General features: G+C 52.1%; 1 protein-coding gene across 5 annotated transcripts in view; it reads right to left on the bottom strand.

Annotated features, from left to right (window-relative positions):
* Window positions 1-9,654: 9,654 nt before the first annotated feature.
* ATP8B2 (ATPase phospholipid transporting 8B2) overlaps window positions 9,655-21,945 on the bottom strand; it is a 22,662-nt gene continuing 10,371 nt past the window's right edge. For all 5 annotated transcript variants that reach the window (XM_067727913.1, XM_067727916.1, XM_067727915.1 and 2 more), the window contains 17 exons: window positions 21,673-21,869; window positions 18,724-18,932; window positions 17,819-17,862; window positions 17,395-17,560; window positions 16,913-17,101; window positions 16,645-16,760; window positions 16,392-16,556; window positions 16,196-16,307; window positions 15,952-16,057; window positions 15,685-15,829; window positions 15,324-15,507; window positions 14,955-15,178; window positions 14,601-14,684; window positions 14,018-14,263; window positions 13,726-13,864; window positions 11,973-12,103; window positions 9,655-11,716 (listed from right to left, as the gene is read on the bottom strand). In XM_067727913.1, the coding sequence (XP_067584014.1) occupies window positions 11,438-11,716; window positions 11,973-12,103; window positions 13,726-13,864; window positions 14,018-14,263; window positions 14,601-14,684; window positions 14,955-15,178; window positions 15,324-15,507; window positions 15,685-15,829; window positions 15,952-16,057; window positions 16,196-16,307; window positions 16,392-16,556; window positions 16,645-16,760; window positions 16,913-17,101; window positions 17,395-17,560; window positions 17,819-17,862; window positions 18,724-18,932; window positions 21,673-21,869 (2,736 nt within the window). In that variant the 3' untranslated portion in view covers window positions 9,655-11,437. The remainder of the gene's footprint in view (window positions 11,717-11,972; window positions 12,104-13,725; window positions 13,865-14,017; window positions 14,264-14,600; window positions 14,685-14,954; window positions 15,179-15,323; window positions 15,508-15,684; window positions 15,830-15,951; window positions 16,058-16,195; window positions 16,308-16,391; window positions 16,557-16,644; window positions 16,761-16,912; window positions 17,102-17,394; window positions 17,561-17,818; window positions 17,863-18,723; window positions 18,933-21,672; window positions 21,870-21,945) is intronic.

The following is a 21,945-nucleotide window of genomic DNA, read 5'->3' as shown; positions in this document are numbered from 1 at the left end:
GTATCTACCAAAAATTGAACAGGTTCCCCCTCCACTTTAAGAGTTACCCGGGGCTCGGGGAGAGGGTTCGAGCCCTGACTTTCCTAGTCTTCTTCTTTCAATGTTAAGATTTTGTTTTTGGTTGGCCTTCCTCCATTCTTTTTTTTAGGGCATTCTCTCGCCCAATGTCCTTTTTCTTTACAGTAGGCACATTGGTCCTTGTCTAATGGCCGCCTTCTGTCTGCCGTTCGCCCTTCCTGCCTATTTCTATCCCCTATATTTCTTCCTCCAACCACAGTGGCCAGTATCTTACTTAAATTCCTCTCCTGTCTCTTATCCCGTCTTATTTCACGGGCTTCCTGCTCTTTCTGCTTTCTTTCTTCCTTCTCTTCCTCTGTTTCTCTTTTGTTATATACTTTATCTGCCTCTTTTACTAACTCCTGAAGCGAAAATCCCTGCAAGCCATCTAGCCTCTGTAATTTCTTCTTAATATCAGGGGCCGCTTGATCTATGAAAGCCATTGCTATAGTAGCCCTATGTCCCTCCGAAGTTGGATCATAAGGGGTAAAGCGTCTAAAGGCTTCCATTAAACGTTCCAGGAACACAGTTGGCGATTCCTGGGGCCCCTGAGTTACTTCCCTTACCTTAGCCAAATTAGTGGGCCGTCTGGCCGCTCCATGGAGACCCGCCACCAGAGCCTGGCGATACATTTTCAGGCGCTCCCTACCTTCCGGGGCATTGAAATCCGTTTGGCCTGACGAGTGGGAAACCAGCATCAATCTCGTTAGGCAGCTGGGTAGGTTGCCCATTGGCGCCTAATACATTTTTTCTGGCTTCTAAAAGAACCCGTTGCCTCTCCTCAGTCGTTAGGAGAGTCTGGAGCAGCTGCTGACAATCATCCCATGTGGGCTGGTGGGAGAAAACAAGAGATTCTATTAAAGCGGTAAGGGCCTGTGGATTTTCGGAAAAAGTTGGGTTATGCATTTTCCAATTATAAAGATCTGCAGAGGAAAAGGGCCAATATTGGAGAGGTCTATTCCCTTGGCCATCGGGGGGGCCATATTCTCTAAGAGGTAGGGCAGTGGAGTCCGGGGAGATAGCCCTCCGGCTCCTAGTGCCCACTGAGGGACCCCTTTCTTCTTCCATCATGGATGGTTCCCATGGTGCCGAGGGCAGTGGAGCTGGGGGGTCCTCTAGGTGGTAGGGGATTCGGGGCCGGAGGATAAGGGGGTGGGGAATCCAAAAGAAGCAAATCGGACTGCGGGTCAGGATAAATCGCCTTCAGTAGATCCGGGGCGTCGGGTAGCTTCTCCGTGTTGGGGTTTTTCTTTAAGGCTAATATCTCCGACGCTGCTGATGTATGCGCGGACGTACCTGTTGAGGAAACAAAGGGCCGGACCCACGGAGGTGGGGAGAGAATTAAATCTTCCCAGACCAAGACATATGGTACTTGGTCTGGATGTCCGTGGGGATCTATATTAAATATCTTAGACTTCAGCAGCTTAATCTTGTCTAATAAAAAGGATCCTTCGGGGGGCCATCCTATCTGAAATGTTGGCCATTCAGAGGCACACAAAGTCTGCCACTTTCCTTTCTTTACCTCTACTGAAAAATTATGGGCTCTGGCCCGAACTTCGGTCCAATAGCTTAGGGTAAGGGAAAGAGAAGTCGTCATAGTTTGTCCCATTGTCGTCCGTCAGAGAAGAAGAATAGACCACAATACAGAAACAGTTAAAACTCCACGAAACACATATACGTATGGGCCACCGCGAGCTCGCTTCAAAACCGAAACTTCTTCAGATGGCAGTTATCACCAAGGGAACTGCCGAAACCGAGTGAAGGGGAGACAGAGTTTGCCTCTCCTTCCAGATGAGCCACCAGGGCGTCCCCTAGGACTCATGGACGCCGGCTATTAGCACGTCTGCCTAGCCAGAGGTCCGATACAGATTCCATAATAAGCCGATTCTTACGGCTTTCCTCCGATAATGGCCCACAAAGAACAAGGGACAAACAGACAATCAAGCTCGAGCTTACCTGGTACCTCCAACTCCCGATGTTCTTGTGGTCCGGGGCGAGTGGAATCCCGGACGAGCCCCCAAATGTTAGACCTGCGCGGTCTCCTAGGAGTTTCGACTCGCCCAGGAAACAACAAGAGTCGGAAGTCGATGCAAAACGCAAGAGGTTTATTGAAGGCCGGTGCACCGGGGTTCCTTGGTCCTCACGCAGGAGGTCGAAGAAGGAACCCTTTTGGGCGCGAATATGTCAGTTTTATAGGTTCCCACTTCCCCGTATGTAAATTATAGATTTGGTTGTGTTCTCCTGCTGATTGGTCCCGGCTTAGGCTCGGACCAGAGAGGGAACTTGTCCCCAGCTGCCTGATTGGTCTTTGACAGACACCTTTTTTACATTTTGTTATCTCCCTCCTTCTCCCCAGCTGCCTGATTGGTCTTTGACAGACACCTTTTTTACATTTTGTTATCTCCCTCCTTCTCGGAAGGGGGCCGGACATCCTGGAAATTCACCCATTGTCTAAGAAGCCCCTATTGTCTGGAGAGTTCTTAATCATTAGCTGGAACAATGTCCCTCGAGTCCCACACTGTGAGCAGAGGCCAACCTGCAGCTGCAGGAACCTTCTTTTCAGCATTCCTCTTACTGCCTCTGGAAGCCCTGCAGAGCCTCAATCATTGCCCTGGTCCATCAATAGGAAAGTCCCAATCATTCATGATGGTGGCCATTCCACCTCATATCTCATCCCATCTCATTCCACCTCACATCTCATCCCACCAGCCTTTTCTGCCCTCCCCTCTTCTCTCTGGGTTCTGCTTATGTCACTGTGTGATGATTTCAGTAGATCAAGTAAAAATTGTATTACAGACGACAGTAATGCTAGGAGGAAAGAATGAAGAAAACCAGCACACAGTGATTAGAGCCCATGTTTGCACAACCAAAGAGTCAAGAAATTATGGATACAAAAAAAAGAAAAGAAAAGAAAAGAAAGAAAGAAAAAGGAATGATGGATTGATGGATACAGAATGAGTAATCAGCTGTGGCTGCCAGGTGACACCATAGCAACTCCAGCTAGGACAAGGCAAAAAAAAAAAAAGGTCAGCAAGCCCTTCATGCCTTCGTAGTATTTATTATATGGAGAGCTATTTTTAATAGTCAAGCTCTTCTGTTATAGAACAGATTTTCTTATTTATGAATATGTAATCTGACTTTGATTCTCGTCTATCCTTGGCCACTGGCCAAGTAGAAGCCTAGTGCCATGATACAGCATAAGGAGTTTTGGACTTCTGGATAAATTATGCTAGAATTCCACACAGTTCAAGCGTCTATATCCCCAAAGCAGGTATTCTCCTTATACCACTCTTAGACTCAGGCAAGAAAGGCTACTGTTCTGGGTTCATCTAGAGCACCCTCTCATCACCACCATGGGCCTTCCTCTGGCCTCCCCACCCTAGGGGCTGGCTTTTTTGGAGCCCACATTGACTTCTAGACCAGGGCTACTCAAAATGGTTCTCTAACCACTACCAGTCAGCAAACTTCTTGTTACTGGTCCACAACACACACTAAATATAGGAATTTATATAAGAAAAAAAATAAGAAATTTTTTTTTTTTTCGGTACGCTGGCCTCTCACTGTTGTGGCCTCTCCCGCTGCGGAGCACAGGCTCCGGACGCGCACGCTCAGCGGCCATGGCTCACGGGCCCAGCCGCTCCGCGGCACGTGGGATCCTCCCAGACCAGGGCACGAACCCATGTCCCCTGCATCGGCAGGCGGACTCTCAACCACTGCGCCACCAGGGAAGCCCTTGCATAACTTTTTTTTTTTTTTTTTTTTTTTTTTTTTGCGGTATGCAGGCCTCTCACTGTTGTGGCCTCTCCTGTTGTGGAGCACAGGCTCCGGACGCGCAGGCTCAGAGGCCATGGCTCACGGGCCCAGCTGCTCCGCGGCATGTGGGATCTTCCCAGACCGGGGCACGAACCCGCGTCCCCTGCATCGGCAGGCGGACTCTCAACCACTGTGCCACCAGGGAAGCCCCCTTGCATAACTTTTAAGCGGACCCTGAGCCAATAAGATTAAGAACTACTGGCCGAGATATTGCAGAAAATCTGCTGGGACAAGTCGGCCTGTTCCACTATGTTAGTTCCAGAGACAGAGTCAAGGACTGTCTCTTCCTCTTCTTGGGGCAAACCTAGAGAACAGCCATCACTGGTGGCCATGAAGGTCTCCTGCATGCTTCCTGTATCCTCTGTTTCTCCCGATGACAAATCAAAATTATAAAGGAGTATCGACTGAAAAAACAACAAAAACAAAAACTGCACAACCTAAAAGCTGCGAGTTGTGTTTTACTGAGAACTATAGACCAGGAGACAGCCTCTCATATAGCTCTGAGGCAAAGGAGGAGTCAGGATATATAGGAGTTTTTGCTGGGGAAAAACAAACAAACAAAAAACAGTAGTCAAACGTCAAAAGATTATTGCTAATCACAAAAAAAGAGACATCTCAACTTAATGATTTTAGTGCTTTTCTGTGTATGGAAAGGTGCAAGAGTCTGGGATCACTGAAATTATTCCTTTGATATGCATCTTAACTCTCTAGGGCCAGCATCCTGTTTTTTTTCCATCCTGAATTCCCTTCAGGGTGCACCGCTGGGGCTGGCTGCAGTCCTAACAAGCCCCAAATAAACACCTGTTTATTTCAGTCAGTCTGTTTCTAAAATTTGGATTAACACTCCCACAGATCAGACTTGCTGGGTTTCTAGGAGTCGTCCCTTCCTCTCCAGTAAAGACCCAACCCCAAGATCCAAGCTCTCGCGTTTTCCCCCCGCTCTGGCCCCGAGAATCACCAGGCGTTGGAGAAGCCACTTTCTCTGCAGGGGCAACCGCTGGCCTTCCTCCTGCTGTGCTGGCAGGGGAGCCTGGGGCCGCTATGAGGAACAGAGGCACGCTCTGTGAGATGCCTCCAGCATCTCTCCCCCGTGATGGGAGCAGGTTCCTAACCTGGAGCCCTGTCACAGCAGCCCTCCACCCGGGCGTTTCCCGCAGAAGCACCACATCCAAGGGTGACCAGGGAAGAGAGGCACCCGGGCTGGCTCCACGAGGCGAGCAGGGCCAAGAGAGTGGCTTGCGCAGGGAGTGGGGCAGGACATGGTCTTTTCCTTCCACCCGCACCCCCTCCTCACCTCCTGCAGGCCCTGAGTAAACCTGGGCACCCTCTCCGCCTCTTCCTGGTACTTGGACCCACACTAGTCCCCGCTGGGCCCTGGGGCACAGAGAACTGACCTTTCCCAGGGTGGCTGGGGCCTCTGGATCCTGCAATCATGGGCAGATGGAAAATTTCTGCGGAACCTCCGGCCCAGACAGACTTCAAGCCTCAAGCTGTCCTAGCCAAGGGGGAATCTCATGCTCTTGTCCAGAAACACTCGTTTCTTAAGGGAAAACACCCCATAACTTTTTTTTTTTTAATTTAAGGTGGATTCTAGGCCCTAGGAAATGTTTGGGAAAGACTTCCCTGTTGCAACTCGGCAAGATGAAGGCTACACCCTCCCTGGCTGGCTCAGCTGCTGCCTCTGCAGCACAGCTCCCAGCAACTCACTGAGAACTGGAAAGCTTCCAGAAGTCTTGGGAGAGTCAGAGAGGAGGTCAGCGTCTCTAACTGGGGTCAGGACACAGTTCTTCAAGATAGGAGGATGAAGCCCCAGAGAAGCGTCTGCATTGAAGCCTGGAACAGACACCGTGTCTTCCACTGGACACAGTCAGAGCCACCATCGCCTCCCCCATCCCTGACCTTAGGAGGTAGCCCTCCAAACCCAAACTCTCCCCCACACAATGTAAAAACTTGGGTGCAGTCTTCCCAACTTTGTTCTGAGAAATGAGATAAGAGGGAGAATTCAGCTCCTCCCTTCAGCCCTAGAGCTCCAGCTGCTGGTGCAGGGAATCTCCTAATAACCGATCCCTCCTGAGTAGAGACCACAGTCCATAGTCCTGGGTCTTTATCAGTGACTCCCTCCTTTGTACTCGAGGGGGTGGCAATGGTGCGATGCTGCAGCCGCCTGCCTATCTGACCTGAGTCCTCTGGTCTCTCCCCATTATCTCCTGCAGCACCAAGGAATGTAGTGTTATCCAGCTTTTCTGGCAGAAAAAAATGTCTTTGTGTTTTGAATCTCAACCTATATGGCTCCTGCCTAGGGCCAGAAATCTGGTTGGTCACAATCACTGGGAAATAGTGGCTCAGGACATTGCAGTTTAATTCATTTCATGCTAAACATCAAGGAAGATGAAATATACAACATGGGACATGGTGGCACCAGAGCAGATGTATGGGGTTTTCTCCAGGACTTGCAAGTCTGGCTTTGGTAACTGGGAAGATAGCGTGTCATTCCCTGAAATAGAGGGTGCTGGAGGAGGAGCAGGTGCTGAGGGGAATAATGTTCATTTGGAGGCATGTTGAATGTGAGGTGCTCGTGGGTCATCCAAGGAGAAAAGTCCAGTGGATAGTTGAATACAGGCCCTAGAGCATGGGGGTGAGCAGGGAGAAGTCCAATCTGGAGGTGAACCATGGTGACGCTCCCAAATCTTATGTAAACCATGGGTTTGGATGGGGCCATTCAAGGACCTTGTACTGACCAGAAGAGCTCACAGCCAAAATGGTGCCGTGGGGGGGGAGGGGAAGAGCAGAGGAAGGAGCTCCAGGAAAGGAGACTGAGAAGGAGCAGCCAGAGAGGCAGGAGTGAAACCAAGAGGGGTTTTGTTTGTTTGCTTGTTTGTTTTGTTTTTAAACCAATGGATGACAGAGTTTCAAGGAAATAAGTCAACAAAGTCAAATACTAAGAGATTGCAAGTAAGATCAAACCTGGGACTTGGCCGCATGAAAGTCAAAGGCGATTTTGGTGAGAGCATTTGAGGGGTGGGTCAAGGAGGAGCCGGATGGTAGGGAGTTGCAGGAAGAGGACGAGGACACAGATCACTAAGTAGTTTACAGGGCTGAGGAGGGGGCAAGTGCGGGAAAAGCTGAGCATCCTTATTTGGTAAAGGGAAGAACCATGAGCGAGGAAGGGGAAGGTAAGATAAAGAGGACAATGGGGCTTCCCTGGTGGCGCAGTGGTTGAGAGTCCGCCTGCCGATGCAGGGGACGCGGGTTCGTACCCCGGTCCGGGAAGATCCCACATGCGGCGGAGCGGCTGGGCCTGTGAGCCATGGCTGCTGAGCCTGCGCGTCCAGAGTCTGTGCTCCACAATGGGAAAGGCCACAACAGTGAGAGGCCCGCGTACCGCAAAAAAAAAAAAGAAAAGAAAAAAGAAAGAGGACAATGGATGGGGGATCATGGAAGGTGAGAGGATGGAGGCTGCGTGCCCTGCCTCTGCAGAGTGAAACTTGTAGGTGATGGGGAAAGCTGAAGAAGTTATTTTCCTCTGTGAAGTAGGAGGTAGAACCATCTGCATAAGGTAGGGTGGGAGATGGTGGGATGGAGTTGAGGAAAGAGAAGAAAGTTAGGAATTGTCATTGAGGGGAAGCAGAATGAAAGTGAGCAGAGATGCACAGCATTGCCTCACTGTGTGACAGGCCTGCTGAGGCGGGAGCCTGTGAGTTCCCAGCTCCTCTACTCAACATGGTCACGCGGCTTCCTCCTTTCACATGGACAGCTCACCACGGGACACGGCATGTTGACCCAGCGTCGGAGTGTTGCTGGGCAGAGTGGTTAATACGAGACCACAGGCTATGGGCTGGGATGCGAAGCAAGTAAGAGCCCACACAAAGGAGCTGCACGACCAGAAGAGGAGGAGTTTGTAGTATGTATTGGGAGTATAGGTGAAAGGCAGAGGAGCTGAAGGATACAGACAAATGCTGGATTATGACCTTTCGGAGGTGACACTCCCGATGGCAGTGGGGTGCCCATGGGAGTGCACTGTTTTGTGGAGAGGAGGTGAATACCCTCAGAAATGAGGAGGCCGAAGAGAACAAAGCGAGGGCATCACACAGGTTTCTCAGACACACATTCTGAGAAGGCACTAGGGTAATGGTGGGAGAAGCGACCAGAAGACAGTAAGCCAGGTGCCCAAGTCCCCAGTGAGTGCAGGGAAGGAAGTAGGAAACCAAGAACAAATGGGTTATCTGAGCGGCAGGAGACTCCAACTCATGCTTATCTAGAGATGGAAGAAAAGATATCTGCAAGAGGCAATGAGAGTAAAAATAACTCAGGCCCTGCCCCTCAGATATGTATAATGGGATCCTGGGTGAGGGGAGACCTCAGCTGCTCATTTGAGAAGTGGGGGAGAACATTCTCTCCATGCTTGAATAGCACTTCGCCTGTCCTCTGAAACCTCTCTTGTAGGTCAGCAGTGGGTGGGGTGGGGAGTGGGGACCCTGAGGATCTGTCACAGGGTGAGGGGCAGCAGCCCTTTGTTCGGGGTGAAAAGTGGCAGGAACAGGAAAGTTAGGAGCCTAACCAGCCTCAAGGAATTAAGGCCTGTTTCTCTGTCCTCCGGGTGGGGGGATTGAGGCCAGGTGCCACTTGCTGCCTGAGGCTCAGGGTTCCAGAAAGAGCCTGGTAAAAGGCTGATTTGCACCTGAACAGGTTCTTCCAGTGTGGAGGCAGGTACCAGTTTGTGTCCCAGGGGTCTGTGGGCTATCCCTGCCCTGGACTATTCCTCAAGAGGAAAACTGATCTTATCTCCATGTCTTTCCACCAAGCTTAAGCACCACAGATTTTTGTATTTTATTTATTTATTTTTATTTACTTATTTATTTTGACCACGCTGTGAGGCATGAGGGATCTTAGTTCCCTGACCAGGGATTGAACCCGGGCCCCCTGCAGTGGGACCGAGGAGTCCTAACCACTGGACCACCAGGGAATTCCCAGAAATCTCTATTTTTGAGAAGGAAGAAAGGGAGGAAGAGGAAGGACTGCCACTATGACAGGAAGGACTGGCTAGGTCAGAAGACGGAAGGGTGGGGTCGGGGAGTTGACGGGCATCAGAGTCCAGCACTAGACCTGAGCTCTCCTAGGACACCAGCTCGCCTGGCTTCCTCACCCCTCTCCCTCCCTGAAAGACAGAAGCACATCTTATCTGCTAACCTTCACTTCCTGCAGTCGTCTTCCTTTTTTTTTTTTTTTTAGCTGCACAGCATTCAGGATCTTAGTTCCCTGGCCAGGGATCCCTGCGGTGGAAGTGTGGAACCTCAACCAGTAGACAACCAGGGAAGTCCCTACTTAGGCTCCTTAATATTTACTTCTGTGAAAAGCCAGGAAGATGGGAGGCTATGAGGCCTGTGCTAATGGAAAAGGCATGGGGTGGTGGTTAAAAAAAAAAAATCAAAATATTTACCCGGTCCTTTCCCCTACACATACCCACCTATCTGGTATGTGTTAGGAATGAGAATTTGGCTTGTGTTTGGAAAAGCAAACAGTCAAGGTCCTAAGCACCCAGCCATCAGCAGAACACAAAGTCCCTGTGATCCACCTCAGTCCCGCCCACTGCCCCATCTTCCAGCTGAAACTCAGATACCAGAAGGTGTGCAAACAGAGGAGGTGCTCTTCCGCACCAGTCAGATTCTGTTTTCTCCACTTCGGCCCACATCTACCCACTCAGTTCCATTTAAGAAACAGTTTCTATCTGTCTTTACTTTTACCACCAGTCTTGGTTAAACATCAGAAAAGAGACAAATTACACACTTCTCAGAAACTGGAATTTTATAAAAAGGCATTTTTCTCTTATATCCATAAAATGATATAATTTTTGCAAGTATAGAAATGTGTCATAAATTATACAGAATGTTCCTTAATTACAGCTCATTGCAACTTGGTACTTTCCTCCCTCCCTAAAAAACGAGAGAGAACCAAAAAAATAATATATATATAACTGTATATATATATATATATTTATATATATATATATTTATATATTTATATTTATATAATATAGACAAACAAAATATGAAAAAAAATCATTTCCTCTTTGGTATAAAAATCAGACTCTCACCTTGAGAGACACACAAACAGACATGATGTTGGGTTTGTAAACCATGTGGCCTAAAGAATTTCCCTGTCAAGCGTTCCCCGCCCCCATCCCCTGCCCACCCCACCCTGCCTCAACGCAGCCCACCTCCAGTTCCCTTGGGACTCCCACATAGCCCACTCCCAGCTCCACACCATTCCTGAGTAACCCTCTCCACTACCAAAGACAAGGAAAAAGTTCTGCCCAAGACTGGTTTGGTAGCAACTAACTTGGGAGACACGTAATTTGGGGAAGTGCTTCCTAGGTGTAGATGACGGAGAGGAAGGCCAGGCAAGCCGAAGCTCTGCTGTCCAGACCAAGCCAGGCACGGGGCAGCCGCCTCCTCTGCTTTTTCCCACCACTCAGTACAGGGACCCCACCAGATCCTGCTGCGTGCTGGGCCTGGAGCGGGTGGGACCTCTTTTACCAGAGGGAGAAGTAGAGGTCAGCTCCCCTTTAGCCTCATCTCATGGTGCTCAGCTTCCCCTTTTGGGCCACCTCAGGCGCAGGAAAACACCAACGAGGAGGGAGAAGGAAAGTCAGAACAGACCTCTGCCAGTGAACTTGGGTCTAAATTTAAAATGAAAGAAAATGTTCTTAGGACTACATTTCACACCCAGCTTTGGGTCACTGAGAAGGACAGGGCCACTTTCCTAGGCTCCAGCCCAATACCAGCAGGACTTACGGAATCCAGGAGTTGCGTGTGTTGAGGAGGGGTAGCACTGCACTCTCAAGGTGAGGAAGGAGACAGGAGCAGACCCCTGTATACTCTCCCTGCACCCTGTGGCTGACAGGCACCTCCCTCCCTGGTCAGCCTCTCTGTCCCTCGTGGGCACCAGCCCCTCCCAAACCACTCCACATCTATCCAGCCTCCTCTTCCCCAGGAGAGTTAAGACACCAATCACAACATAAAAGTCATATAAAGGCCTCCTCCACTTGCCAAATAAAAAAGACAAAACCAAACTGGACACAAACACACATCAAGGAGAGACACACACACTGTGAGGGGCCGAGGGCCCCAGCAGGTCTCTGGCTTCCCGGCATGATACATTCTTGTGTAATTCAGGAACAGGGGCTCTGGGGCCCCTCTGGGGAGTGGGAGTAAAAAAATACAGAGATTACAGTCTCCCTGTGGGCTCCCAGGCAGGGCAGGGGCAGACACAATCTCTCACAGTTTTTTCTTCTGTTTTTGGTTCCACATCTGATCCCCCACTGGGGCTGGTCAGCCCCCGCTCTGCCCTTGGGGCCGGCCCCCTCCACCCTCCCAACTGCTAGGAGGGCCCTGGGCTGGGGATGCCCCAGCCACTCCTAGTGGGACCAGCAGGACAGAGTCTACCAGGGGAGATGGGATGAGGACCTGGGCAAGGAATGAGGACCCGCAGTTCCGAGATGCTGTCCTCTTGGTGGCCGGCCAGCCCTGCGTGAGCTGATCACCGGCAAGGGGCGTCCCCGTCCCAGCCGTCACCCCTTGAGGGGCTTGTCGGCCCCTCCACTGGGGCTGCTGGCGCTGTCACTCTTCTTCCTGCGCAGGCTCTCAATCCAGCTGGAGCTGGAGCGGGTGGTGAAGCCAGAGAGCGCCAGGGAGCTGAGCCGCATGTTTTTGCCAGACATGATGAGCTCCCCGAAGCCCTCCTGGTGGGAGAAGGCGTAGCCGGAGCGCCGGGAACCCGTGCGGCCTACCCGCCTCATGCAGCGGTGCTGGGCCTTCTGCTTCTTCCTCACCAGCTGGGTGTAGCGGACCTGGCGGGGGAGGCACGAGGGAAGGAGCCTCCGTCAGCGTGGCAGCGTCAGACACCACCTCAGGGAAGGGCCCCAGAGCGCCTGGGATGGGGCAGGCACGGGCACCTCCAAGACTGCCCAGGCTGTCTGAACCCAGGAAGGGCAGAGGACAACCGTCCACGCACTTAACAGAAACTGCAGCCACAGGCGTATTTAAGCCCAAGGGCTTTCGGACACACGAGCTCCATCCCCCAAAGCAGACAGGCTGGCCTCTCACCGTGTCTGAGAGATCCGGCTTCAGGTTCAGCCTGAGGAACCGAAAGGCGACCACAGGCATGATGCAGACGACTGTGGTGAGCACGATGGTCAGCCACACGGTGGGCTGGGCCAGGGTGTTCTGGGCATTACCTGGGAACAGAGGAGTCGGGGCCTTGGGAGTCACAAAGCAGGTGCAAGGGCAGCACCGCCCCGCTGAGTTCCCCATTTCTTTTTCTGGCAGCCCTACTTCCCCAGTCTCAAAACCTAAGTCATCCCTGGCTTCTCTTTCTCTCTGCTCTCCAAATATTTATCTCCAACTTGGACTCTAGCTCCAAACTCTGAAAACAACTTCAGACCTGTTTTGTCTTTTTTTTTTTCTTTTTTTGGCTGCACGCATGCAGGATCTTAGTTCCCCAACCAGGGATCGAACCCGCACCCCCTACAGTGCAAGCGCCAAATGATAACCACTGGACCGCCAGGGAAGTCCCCAGACCTACTTCTTTAACTGCCTTAACCTGACATCTCTGTTGAACATCTAACGGGCACCTCGGTTTCACACAGCTGAAAGTGAACTACTGTTTCCTCCACCCCAATCTGCTCCACGTCTTCCCCAGCCCAGGAGATGCCACCACCCACTAAGCTGCTCCAAGTAAAAGCCCCGGAGTCAGCCTGGTGCCTACCCCCACCATCTCAGGCCCCCATCCAATCTGCTGGCTCCATTTCCAAAATATCTATGGCATTCCACCACTTTTCACTCGACTCCAAGCCACCATCATTGTCACCTGGGTTACTGCTATAGCCTCCTAGCTGGTCTCCCTGTTTCTACCTTTGCCCTCTACCTTTTATTATCCACAAAACAGTAAGAGTGATCCTGTAAAAACATAAATCAGTTTATGACATTTCCCTGCTCAAAACCCTCTGATGATGGCTTCCTATCACATTTAGATTAAAATTCAAAGTTCTTACTTTGACCTATAAAGGCTTAAATTACCTGGACTGATTCTCATCTCTGCCCTCCTGCCTCAGCCATACCTTCCAACCTCGTTTCCTTCACTCCCCCAGCTCCTCTGCTGCTGACGACCTCCCCACAAGCCCTCACCTAAGGCTTCCATATCACTGTTTCCTCTTCCTGGGCTGTTCCTGTCCAGAGAGGCACATGGCTCACTCCTTCCCTTTATTCAGATTTCTCTGTGCCAATGTCTCTTCCTCAAAAGGGCTTTGCTGATGACCCTTGTACCTTGATGCCATTCCCCACTCCTCAAAAAAAAAAAAAAAAAAAGAGAGAGAGGCTCCTGGCAAGTCAAGTGCACACCTGACAGCCTGGCATTCTGATTCCTCAAATGGCCTGCCTTTCTAGCCTCTCTTCCACTGCTTCTCAAAGGGTATTCTTGTCCCACCCTAGCTGGAGCACTCTCTATTTCCTGGAAATAAACAGCCTTTTCACACTTCCAGCTCTCTGGCTTGGAATCTGGCTCCCCAGTCCTGGCTACACCCTCAGCAGCCTCTTCTGGGGGACTATCCCTGACCACCCCACAAACAGTCATTCTGCTGACCATGAAGCCTGCCACCCCTTCGCCTCCCTTGTAGCCTGGCAGGGCTGTTCTTCATTTTCATGGATACGGAGACCCTCTGAGGGCAGGGCCTGGGTCGGATACAACTAGATCCCGATAGTACCCTGCAGAATACCTGGCACATAAAGAGTGTTGAATAAATGCCTACCTAACCCATTAGTCCCAGAACAACTGTGATTCCTGTGTGCCACAGGCACTCACCCACAAACCGGAATTGGTTTGGAAACATGTCGAAGAGCCCATTGCTATGCATGGCAAAGAGGATAGCAAAGTAAACCGCCAGGCTGCCCCAGATGAAGAAGTGGTTGATGGCCGTCCAGTAGCCGGTATCCAGCCCAATCTGCGAAAAGCAGTTGTTACAGGCAGAAGGAGCAACCCCCCCCGACAAACCCAGTCCCCCCTCCCAGGAACAGAACTGCAGTGCCCAGTGCACCCCAAGGACAGGAGCCCCACCCTTTCCAGAGGGGAGGCCAGTTCCCGGACTGCCTCCTACCTGCACACTGACCACGATGACCAGCGAAGTGGCCACGGTGACTGCAAAGGACTGGTAGTCAGCCAGCTGGGTGCCATCATCGCGGGTGGCCTCAGCAAACGCCCCATAGGGGATGAAGAACATGAGCACAGATGTGTAGATGCCCTGGGCGATGCAGATGAAAAATTCCCGCTTGTTGAAGAGGAGGTTCAGCTGGCCTGGCTCGTACAGCTTAGGGTACTCCATGCTCCGCTGCTCCGGGACATCCTGTGTGCGGAGGGCCAGCGGCACAGGAAGTCTCAGAAGGTGCCGCTTTAACTCAGGAAGGCCAAGGGCAGACTCTGTCCCCCTGCCTCTTTTTTTCTAAATTTGACAGCTATATCCGACCTCAAGCCAGCTGCCCCCAATCCATCTTTTGTTCAGCAACCCAGGGGAGTTACAGGTCAGGTGTGGCTGAGAGGGAGAACCACCCACACCCTGACCAGCTCACAGAACTGCCTTCCTAGGGACCACAGGCAGTGGGCACAAGCCTACCACTATCAGGTGGCTCCCTTGCAGCAACGTCTTTCTCCCCAGCCCGCCCGGTCATCCAACTCCCCCATACCTGATCGAAGACCCCCATAGCCAGGACTGGGAGGGAGGTATACACGATGTTATAAAGGGTGATGAAATACTGGTCATAGACGGTCTGGAAGGAGAACAGGGAGTGAGAGAGGAGTGAACATGCAGTCTTTCTTCACTACAAATCAGGCGGAGGAAGACAGCCGACGTGGCATATGTGGAGGCCTAAGGAATTTTCTGGAACTCCCTCTCCACTTCTTCAACAAGCATTTTTTTAAATGCATGCATCAGACAACAGCTAGGCCCTAAGGGGACCAAGCAATGAACAGGACAGATACAATCTCTGTCCTTAAGGAGCTTAAGGATTCGTAAGTCAGGGCAGTGGGGAGCTCACTACCTGGGCCGAGAAGCCGCAGAAGAAGCCAAACCAGAAGTGGACCATGGTGAAAGCGAAGTTCTTGTAAAAGAAATAGCAGAGGAACTTGCACATGCGCAGGTAGGACCAGCGCCCATGCACCAGCAGGAGGCGTTGCAGGAACTTGAACTGGGAGAAGGAGTAATCGGAGGCCAGGACAGCCTGGATCCCTTCCTGCCCACTGATGCCCACACCAATGTGAGCCGCTGCAGAGACAAGAGATGACAAGAGGATGAAGACAGCCACACCCTTCAGACTCACATCACATTTTGGCCCCCTCCCCCATCATTCCTCCCTGGGCCCCTCTCCCTTCCCCAGCGCCCAGCCACCACACCTACGCAGTCCACTCACTTTTGATCATGCTGACATCGTTGGCTCCATCCCCGATGGCAAGGGTCACAGCCTTCTTGTACTTCTTAACCAGTTCCACCACTTGTGCCTTCTGCAAGGGGGTCACCCGGCAGCAGATGACAGCTTTGCAGGCACAGGCTGTCTCCAGAAACTCCAGCTCCATGTCTGCCTCTAACGCATGGGCCTGGGAACACAGAGTGCTGAGAGAGCCCCAGTCTTCTCCAGGAGAGACCTGGGGGTCAGCTCGTCCAAGTCCCTGTAAGACCACAGCCCCCCGAAGTCCAGGGAAATGGGAACATGGTAAGATCTAAGAGCCGCTCTCTGAAAAGATACTGCCGAAGCGAAGGATGACGACACTTACCAGGCTGTGCCCGTTGATGACCAGGGCGTACTCCCCAGCCACGGCTTCCAGGACAGAAGTGAGCTTGGAAGAAGAAAGCTTCTCCTGGTAGGTGAAGCCGTTGCCTACAGTGCGGGACGAGTCCATCATCTTCTCCCGGGCTTTCCTGTGAAGGGAAACGAGACCGTGTTCTGCCAGGACAGGAGCAGGGATTCAAGCCCAATCGGGGAACCTCTGCCCGACCCCCAGGTACACTGCAGAGCATCTACCTGCCCCGGGCCTTTTTACCTGAGCTCCTCCCGCACTTCCAGGACCGTGTGGCCAGTGACGATGAACACCTCCGTCATGTCGTCTGTCAGCATCTTGCAGGAATAGCCAATGTTCACGGCCGTCTCTACCAAGAGAGATTGCAGGAGCTCTGGACAGGCCCCTGACAAGGTCAGCGCACTTGCCAGCCCGATGCCCCAGGCTCATGCAAGGACTCCACGGGGCTGTGTCCAGATGCAATCTCCTCGGCCCTGCTGGTTCTCACCTTGCTTGTCCCCTGTCAGCACCCAGATCTTGATGTTGGCCAGCGTCAGGAGGGCGATGGTCTCTGGAACCCCTTGCTGAAGCTTATCCTCAATGGCCGTGGCGCCCAGCAGCTGAAAATACCACAAGGGTCCCTGGGACGAGAGTCCAGGCACGACCCCTCCTTGCCCACCCTTGGCCCGTTCTGCGGCCCATACCAGCATGTCGCTCTCAACCTCCTCGTAGACGCTGGCCAGCCGGTCCTCCCGGCTGTCCTGGGCCAGGCTGGCCTGGAGCCGTCTCTCGGCCCACTCCTCGTAGTACTCTTCATCCAGATCCTTGTAGGCCAGGACCAGGGTCCTCAGCCCTTCGCCCGCGTACTCCTGGAGAAGGAGTCAGGAGAGTCAGCCCCCAGCCCCTCCCACCACCCCACGAGTAGCAGAACCACAGGGCTCCCTTCCTCATGCCTACATTCAGGTGGTCAGTGGTGGTGTTGAGGAGCTCTTGGGTGGAGTGGTGGAGTCTGTCCAGCAAGATGGTGTCAGCCCCTTTGCAGTACAGTCGGATCTTCCCCTCTGGATTCCGCACTACGGGTGGGGCGGGGGGAGAACGTCCCAGAAAAATTCAGGCAGGTGAAGCCCCCCAACCTTAAAACATCAAGGGTCACCCAGTACACCTCACCCATCCCGGGTCTGCATGCTGCCCCTGAATGCCCCCCGCACCCCCGTCCCGGCCTCACCTATGACTGACATCCGTTTGCGGATGTTGTTAAAGTCCAGGATGGCCAGCAGCTGGTAGGTGATGGCTGTGCCCATCTCGTGGACAGTGATGGTCTTGGGTGTACGAGAGCGGAATACAAAACCAAAGTTCCTGGCTGCGGTGACCAGAGCCCCCTCGTCTGGCGACTGGGCTTTGTAGTACAGCTCCCCTGGGTGGGAAGGAAGAACACAGGTGGTGTCAATGGCCCTATTCTCAACCGAGTGTCCCGCCCAGGAAGCCCCAGGCAGCCACACTGCCGATCACAGCCCGAGCCCAAAGGCACAAGTCAGGTGGGGGAGAACACAAGCCAGCTCCTCGGCTCACCTTCGTTTTTCTTTTTTTTTTTTAAGGCCGTGCTATGCGGCATGTGGGATCTTAGTTCCCTGACCAGGGCTCAAACCCGTGCCCCCTGCATTAGAAGCGTGGAGGCTTAACCACTAGACCTCCAGCGAAGTCCCTCACCTTCATTCTTTTCTTCTGACATGACGGTGTGACACAGGGAAAGGAGGCGGAAGAACTCGTGCGTGTGTGGGTCCCCCATCTTGACAGCCTCCAAGAGGGTAGGGTCCCAAAATAAGAACTTCTTGTCAGCCAGAGGATTGAAGGAGAAGTTGACGGGTTCAGGCCTCTGGAGCAGGTAAGAGTGTGATCAGGAAAGGGTGGGTCACGAGGCTGCCTCCCAGGGAGGAGCTGTCCTCACCAAGATCCTGTCCACTGTGGACCTCAAGATTCCCACTTCTGCTACCAGCTCTTCCTTAGAACACCATTTCCTCCAAGCAGCTTCCATTTCCTGACCAGACAACACATCACTCCTAACCACACCAACCCTGCCCAGGCACCCTGTGTTTAACTGGCACAGACAATCACCATGGGGTCTGGACCTTACCTCTCCCAATTCAGCTTTGTGGCCCAGGACATCGAACACGTCACCTACACACAGCCAGGACAGAAGGAGGAGCACCGTCAGAGCTCGAGATCTCGCAGAGCAGGGGGAGAAGCCTCCAGCACAGGACCCCCACAGGCATCTGGAACCCGCAACCCTAGTCGCTGAGTGAATGTCACCCAGATTCACACGGCTGACTCAAAGGACAGGAGGCGCAGGCACCCTGGATCCTGAGAACCCCAGGACTGAAAGCCATGACACCCACTGCTCTCCATCCCCATCCACGCTCCAGCTCCCCCCCCCAGGACAGCTCCAATTCCACACCCACGTCCCCAGGCCTCCCAGGCCCCTTCGGGTGCCTTTCACTCTTTAGGCCTGCACAACAGACAAAGCCTCACACACTGGCCATGGGGCCTGGGTTAGTAGAGAAAGCAGTTAGGAGAGGGGCTTACTCTGCATAAAAGACGCCACACACCCTGCCCAAGCCATCCCAGCAGCCCAGCCACAAGGCCACTGCAGTGGGGCCACACTGGAAAGGCCATGGTCACATTCCAGAGACTCACAAGGGCCCTGGACAGCAACACAGGGAGAGTCTAGACTCTAGCAGGGCTGACAAGGTCCAACCTGGCTGGGGTGCCCAGAGGCCAGTGTCTTGGGCTTCTCTTCAAACAGCCAAGGAGCTCCCCTACTGCCTGGAGCTGGGATCGGAGTGAGGGCACCAGCAGAGGAGAGGGGAAGCACTGTCAGTGTCTACCTCCTGACCCGGGGCGCAGAGCAGACCCTCTCAAGTCCCACAGACCCAGGTAGGAAAGAAGTAAAACCCAAACATCAAGACAATTGTGGGAGCCCCAGTAGCACAATCCTTCAGGCGAGACGCAAGCCCTCGGTCCCTGGAGGCGCAGCCATACCGTAGCTGCGGCCGTTGATGGAGCACTTGTTGAAGACCATGATGTTCTGGGTGAGGGTGCCTGTCTTGTCGGAGAAGATGTACTCCACCTGGCCCAGCTCCTCGTTCAGGGTGGTGGTGCGGGCCTCCGCGGGCGTCCGCTTCTTCATGCAGAACATCTTCTTGTCCCAGTTGATGAAGTAGCTGTGGCCCAGGCGGATGACCTCCACGCTGCACAGGGTACAGGAGGTGAGGCTGGGGGCAGGAAGGGGAGGGGGACCCCACCCCCACGGGCCTTTGCTGCAGGCCCTCCGCCTGGGGAGAAACAAGAACGGAGTGGATACCTGGGCAAGGACACCTGGGTGGGGGAGGGCAAGGAGAGCCTAAAGGTGGGGGTCCCCGACCCTGACCCTCTGACGCTCTCCAGACAAAAAAAGGTGCAAAGGGCCTGGGCAGGCAGGACAGACGGCACAGGCAGAGGAGAGGGGACTGCGGACAAGGCACTCGACCAGTTCTTACCTCAGGACTAATAATACAGAAACCATGCAGAGAAAACAAGAGAAAGTGCAAGAGGGAAGGAAGAGAAAAAAAAAAAGAGAAAAAGAAATAATGAGGGTGCTGCGCGTGCCACAGGCACACAGACGTCCCTGCAGGGAGAGGAAACTGAGGAGGCCCTGGAGCCCGTGCCTTGCTGCCCGAACACAGGCGAGCGAGCTCCTTCCGCCCGGCTCTGGGCTGCACAACCTGACCTGGGGTGTTTGGGAAGAAGGCGGGGCAGACTGAGATGCTGACTCCAGAAGGAAGCGGGGCCTCAAGAGTCTGGGGAATAACACCAATTTACAACGGCACGGGGCTCTCGGCATCCCAAGGTGTATTCGCATCATCCTCTACTAGGCATTACCCTTGGGATTTGGACTGTTAGCATCTCAGAAAGGGCCCCATGTTTAGGTCCAGCACAGCCAAGCAATGGGGCCACATCTGGAACCCTGCTTCCAACCTGACTGAGGCTGCTGTCAGGATCCAGCTACCACACAAAAAATGAGCTGGCTGGAAATGCCTGAATGGCCTTTGCCCCACTCTGCTGATCACGCGTCCCCTCTCCACCCTCCCCGCAAACACACACTGTAACCTGATGACACTTAGAAACTTTCTCAGGCAGCTACCATAGGCTTAGAGTGAACTTGGATACAAAACAAAGTCAGCAAAGTCCAAAGGTGGAAAAAAAAAAATCAGATTGGAAACAAGAAAACCTTTAAATAGTAATGAAATACCAGAGTTGTGATGATAATGATGAACATGCTACCACCCGTTATTCGTACAGTAATTTAATTTTTAAAATGTATTTTCCAATTTTGTATCTTATATCAAAATGTCCCTATTAAGAGAATGAAACTTCTTCCCATTTTACATGAGAAATGAAAATTCTTCCCATTTTACATGAGAAAACCAAGGCCCTAAGGGACTGTGGATTCGCCTGAGGTCACGTGGCTACTGAGTAGGCAGGACTAAACCACAAGCCTTCTGAGTCTCCTCCTAATGCTCAAAAGCCCCTGTCCACTGTCCACCCTCAGCACAGAAACTCCTTATCTCCTACTCACTGTCAACAGCACTAGGACTCAGTGGCTAGTGGGGAGATCTGAGGACTATTTGGGGAATCTATGTGAACAAAAAACAACATATGGGAAGAGATCTGAGCATCTCTGTAAAGCATTTCCTCAAAAATGTTACAGGTTGGGAGTTCCCTGGCAGTCCAGTGGTTAGGACTCTGCGCTTTCACTGCTGAGGGCCTGGGTTTGATCCCCGGTCAGGGAACTAGGATCTCACAAGCCACGCAGCCAAAATAATAATAATAATAATAAAGTATACAATTTGATAAATTAAAAAAAGTCATAGGTTCTCTTATCTCAAGTGCAAGGCGCTAAATACAAAAATATCTTCTCTCTTCTTGCCATTCTTTCTTCCTCCTGCACCCCCCCGCCCTTCCTGTTCATTCTCCCTGTTAACATTCTCTTTCCTGCAAACATCCTAGATGTCCTCTTACTCCTATTCATGCTGTACGCCACTGCCAGCCAACACTTCCTAAAGCATTCTTTAGATTTTTTTTAAGAACCTTTTAATGGTTTACTAAGTAAAAGTCCACTGGCAAAGATTCAGGACCCTCCACAATAGGGAACAAGCTTATGTTTCCAGCTCTCTGTCTCACAGCCCCCCACTCACAGTCCATGATTCTGCCAAACTGTCCCAGGACCAACCATTCCAAGGTCCCTATCTCTGTGCCTTTGTTTCCAGCCCTCTCCTCCAGGCTCCACCTTCACCCATCCCTGCCACCATTCAAAGCTCAGTTCACCAGCAACCTCTTCAAAGATGTCCTCTCTGATTAACTATGCGGGGAGTAATGCTCTTCCAACCCTCACGGCACTTTGTGCCTCTGTGGTATCTCAGTGGGATGCATGGTAGCTCAGTGTCTTACACTGTTTGCATCTCTCCTCCCCTACCAGTTTGCTGCTTTTGAAGGCAGAGGCTGTATTACACATCAACTGTGTCCCCTTGCTTTACACATAAGGGTAACACTGAACGTGTTACAGCACTAGTTCCCGTTTTGTTTTATAACATGTTCAGATTTATCTCCCTCTACTAGACTGAAGCTCCTGGAGGGAAGGAAATCCATTCTTAATACATCTTTGTTTGTGCCACAGCACCTAGCATGCTTCTTTGCACAAAGTCTGCATGCGATAAATATGTGCTGAATAAATCAATATGGTTTTTATTCTAATACAATCCGAAGTACCAGGAAACTGTGGTGAAGTTTGCTTTGTACAAAAAGATAAACAGATAATATAAAATGTTCACAGCACAGGAAGGAGAGGACCCCAAGTTCCCTCTCGAGAATTTCATCTTCACAGAAGACAGAAGTTTGCCAAGGGACCACCTGAGCTCCCTGGAGAGACCCCAGAGCAGAGAGAGCACATACCTGACATAGAGCGATATGGGCACGACGGTGTTGAGGATGATGATGTAGGACCAGAAGGAGAGGAAGCCAGAGAAGAAGGCACTGTCCACCGCCTCATCCCAGGGCAGGTAGACCTGGAAGCGTGTCCCAACCTCGTGCTCCCAGATGGCATTGCCAATGGCTAGGATCACCCCCATGCAGACCAGAAATCCAAAAATCTGCAGAGGAATGAGAAGCAGAGGCTAAGCTGCCACTTAGGAAGCCCTCAAAACCAAGTGCATCTCTGAAGGTCAC

Source organism: Pseudorca crassidens, chromosome 2 (assembly GCF_039906515.1).
Source record: "Pseudorca crassidens isolate mPseCra1 chromosome 2, mPseCra1.hap1, whole genome shotgun sequence".
Taxonomy (NCBI): Eukaryota; Metazoa; Chordata; class Mammalia; order Artiodactyla; family Delphinidae; genus Pseudorca; species Pseudorca crassidens.
This window is presented reverse-complemented; position numbering and strand designations above follow the sequence as displayed.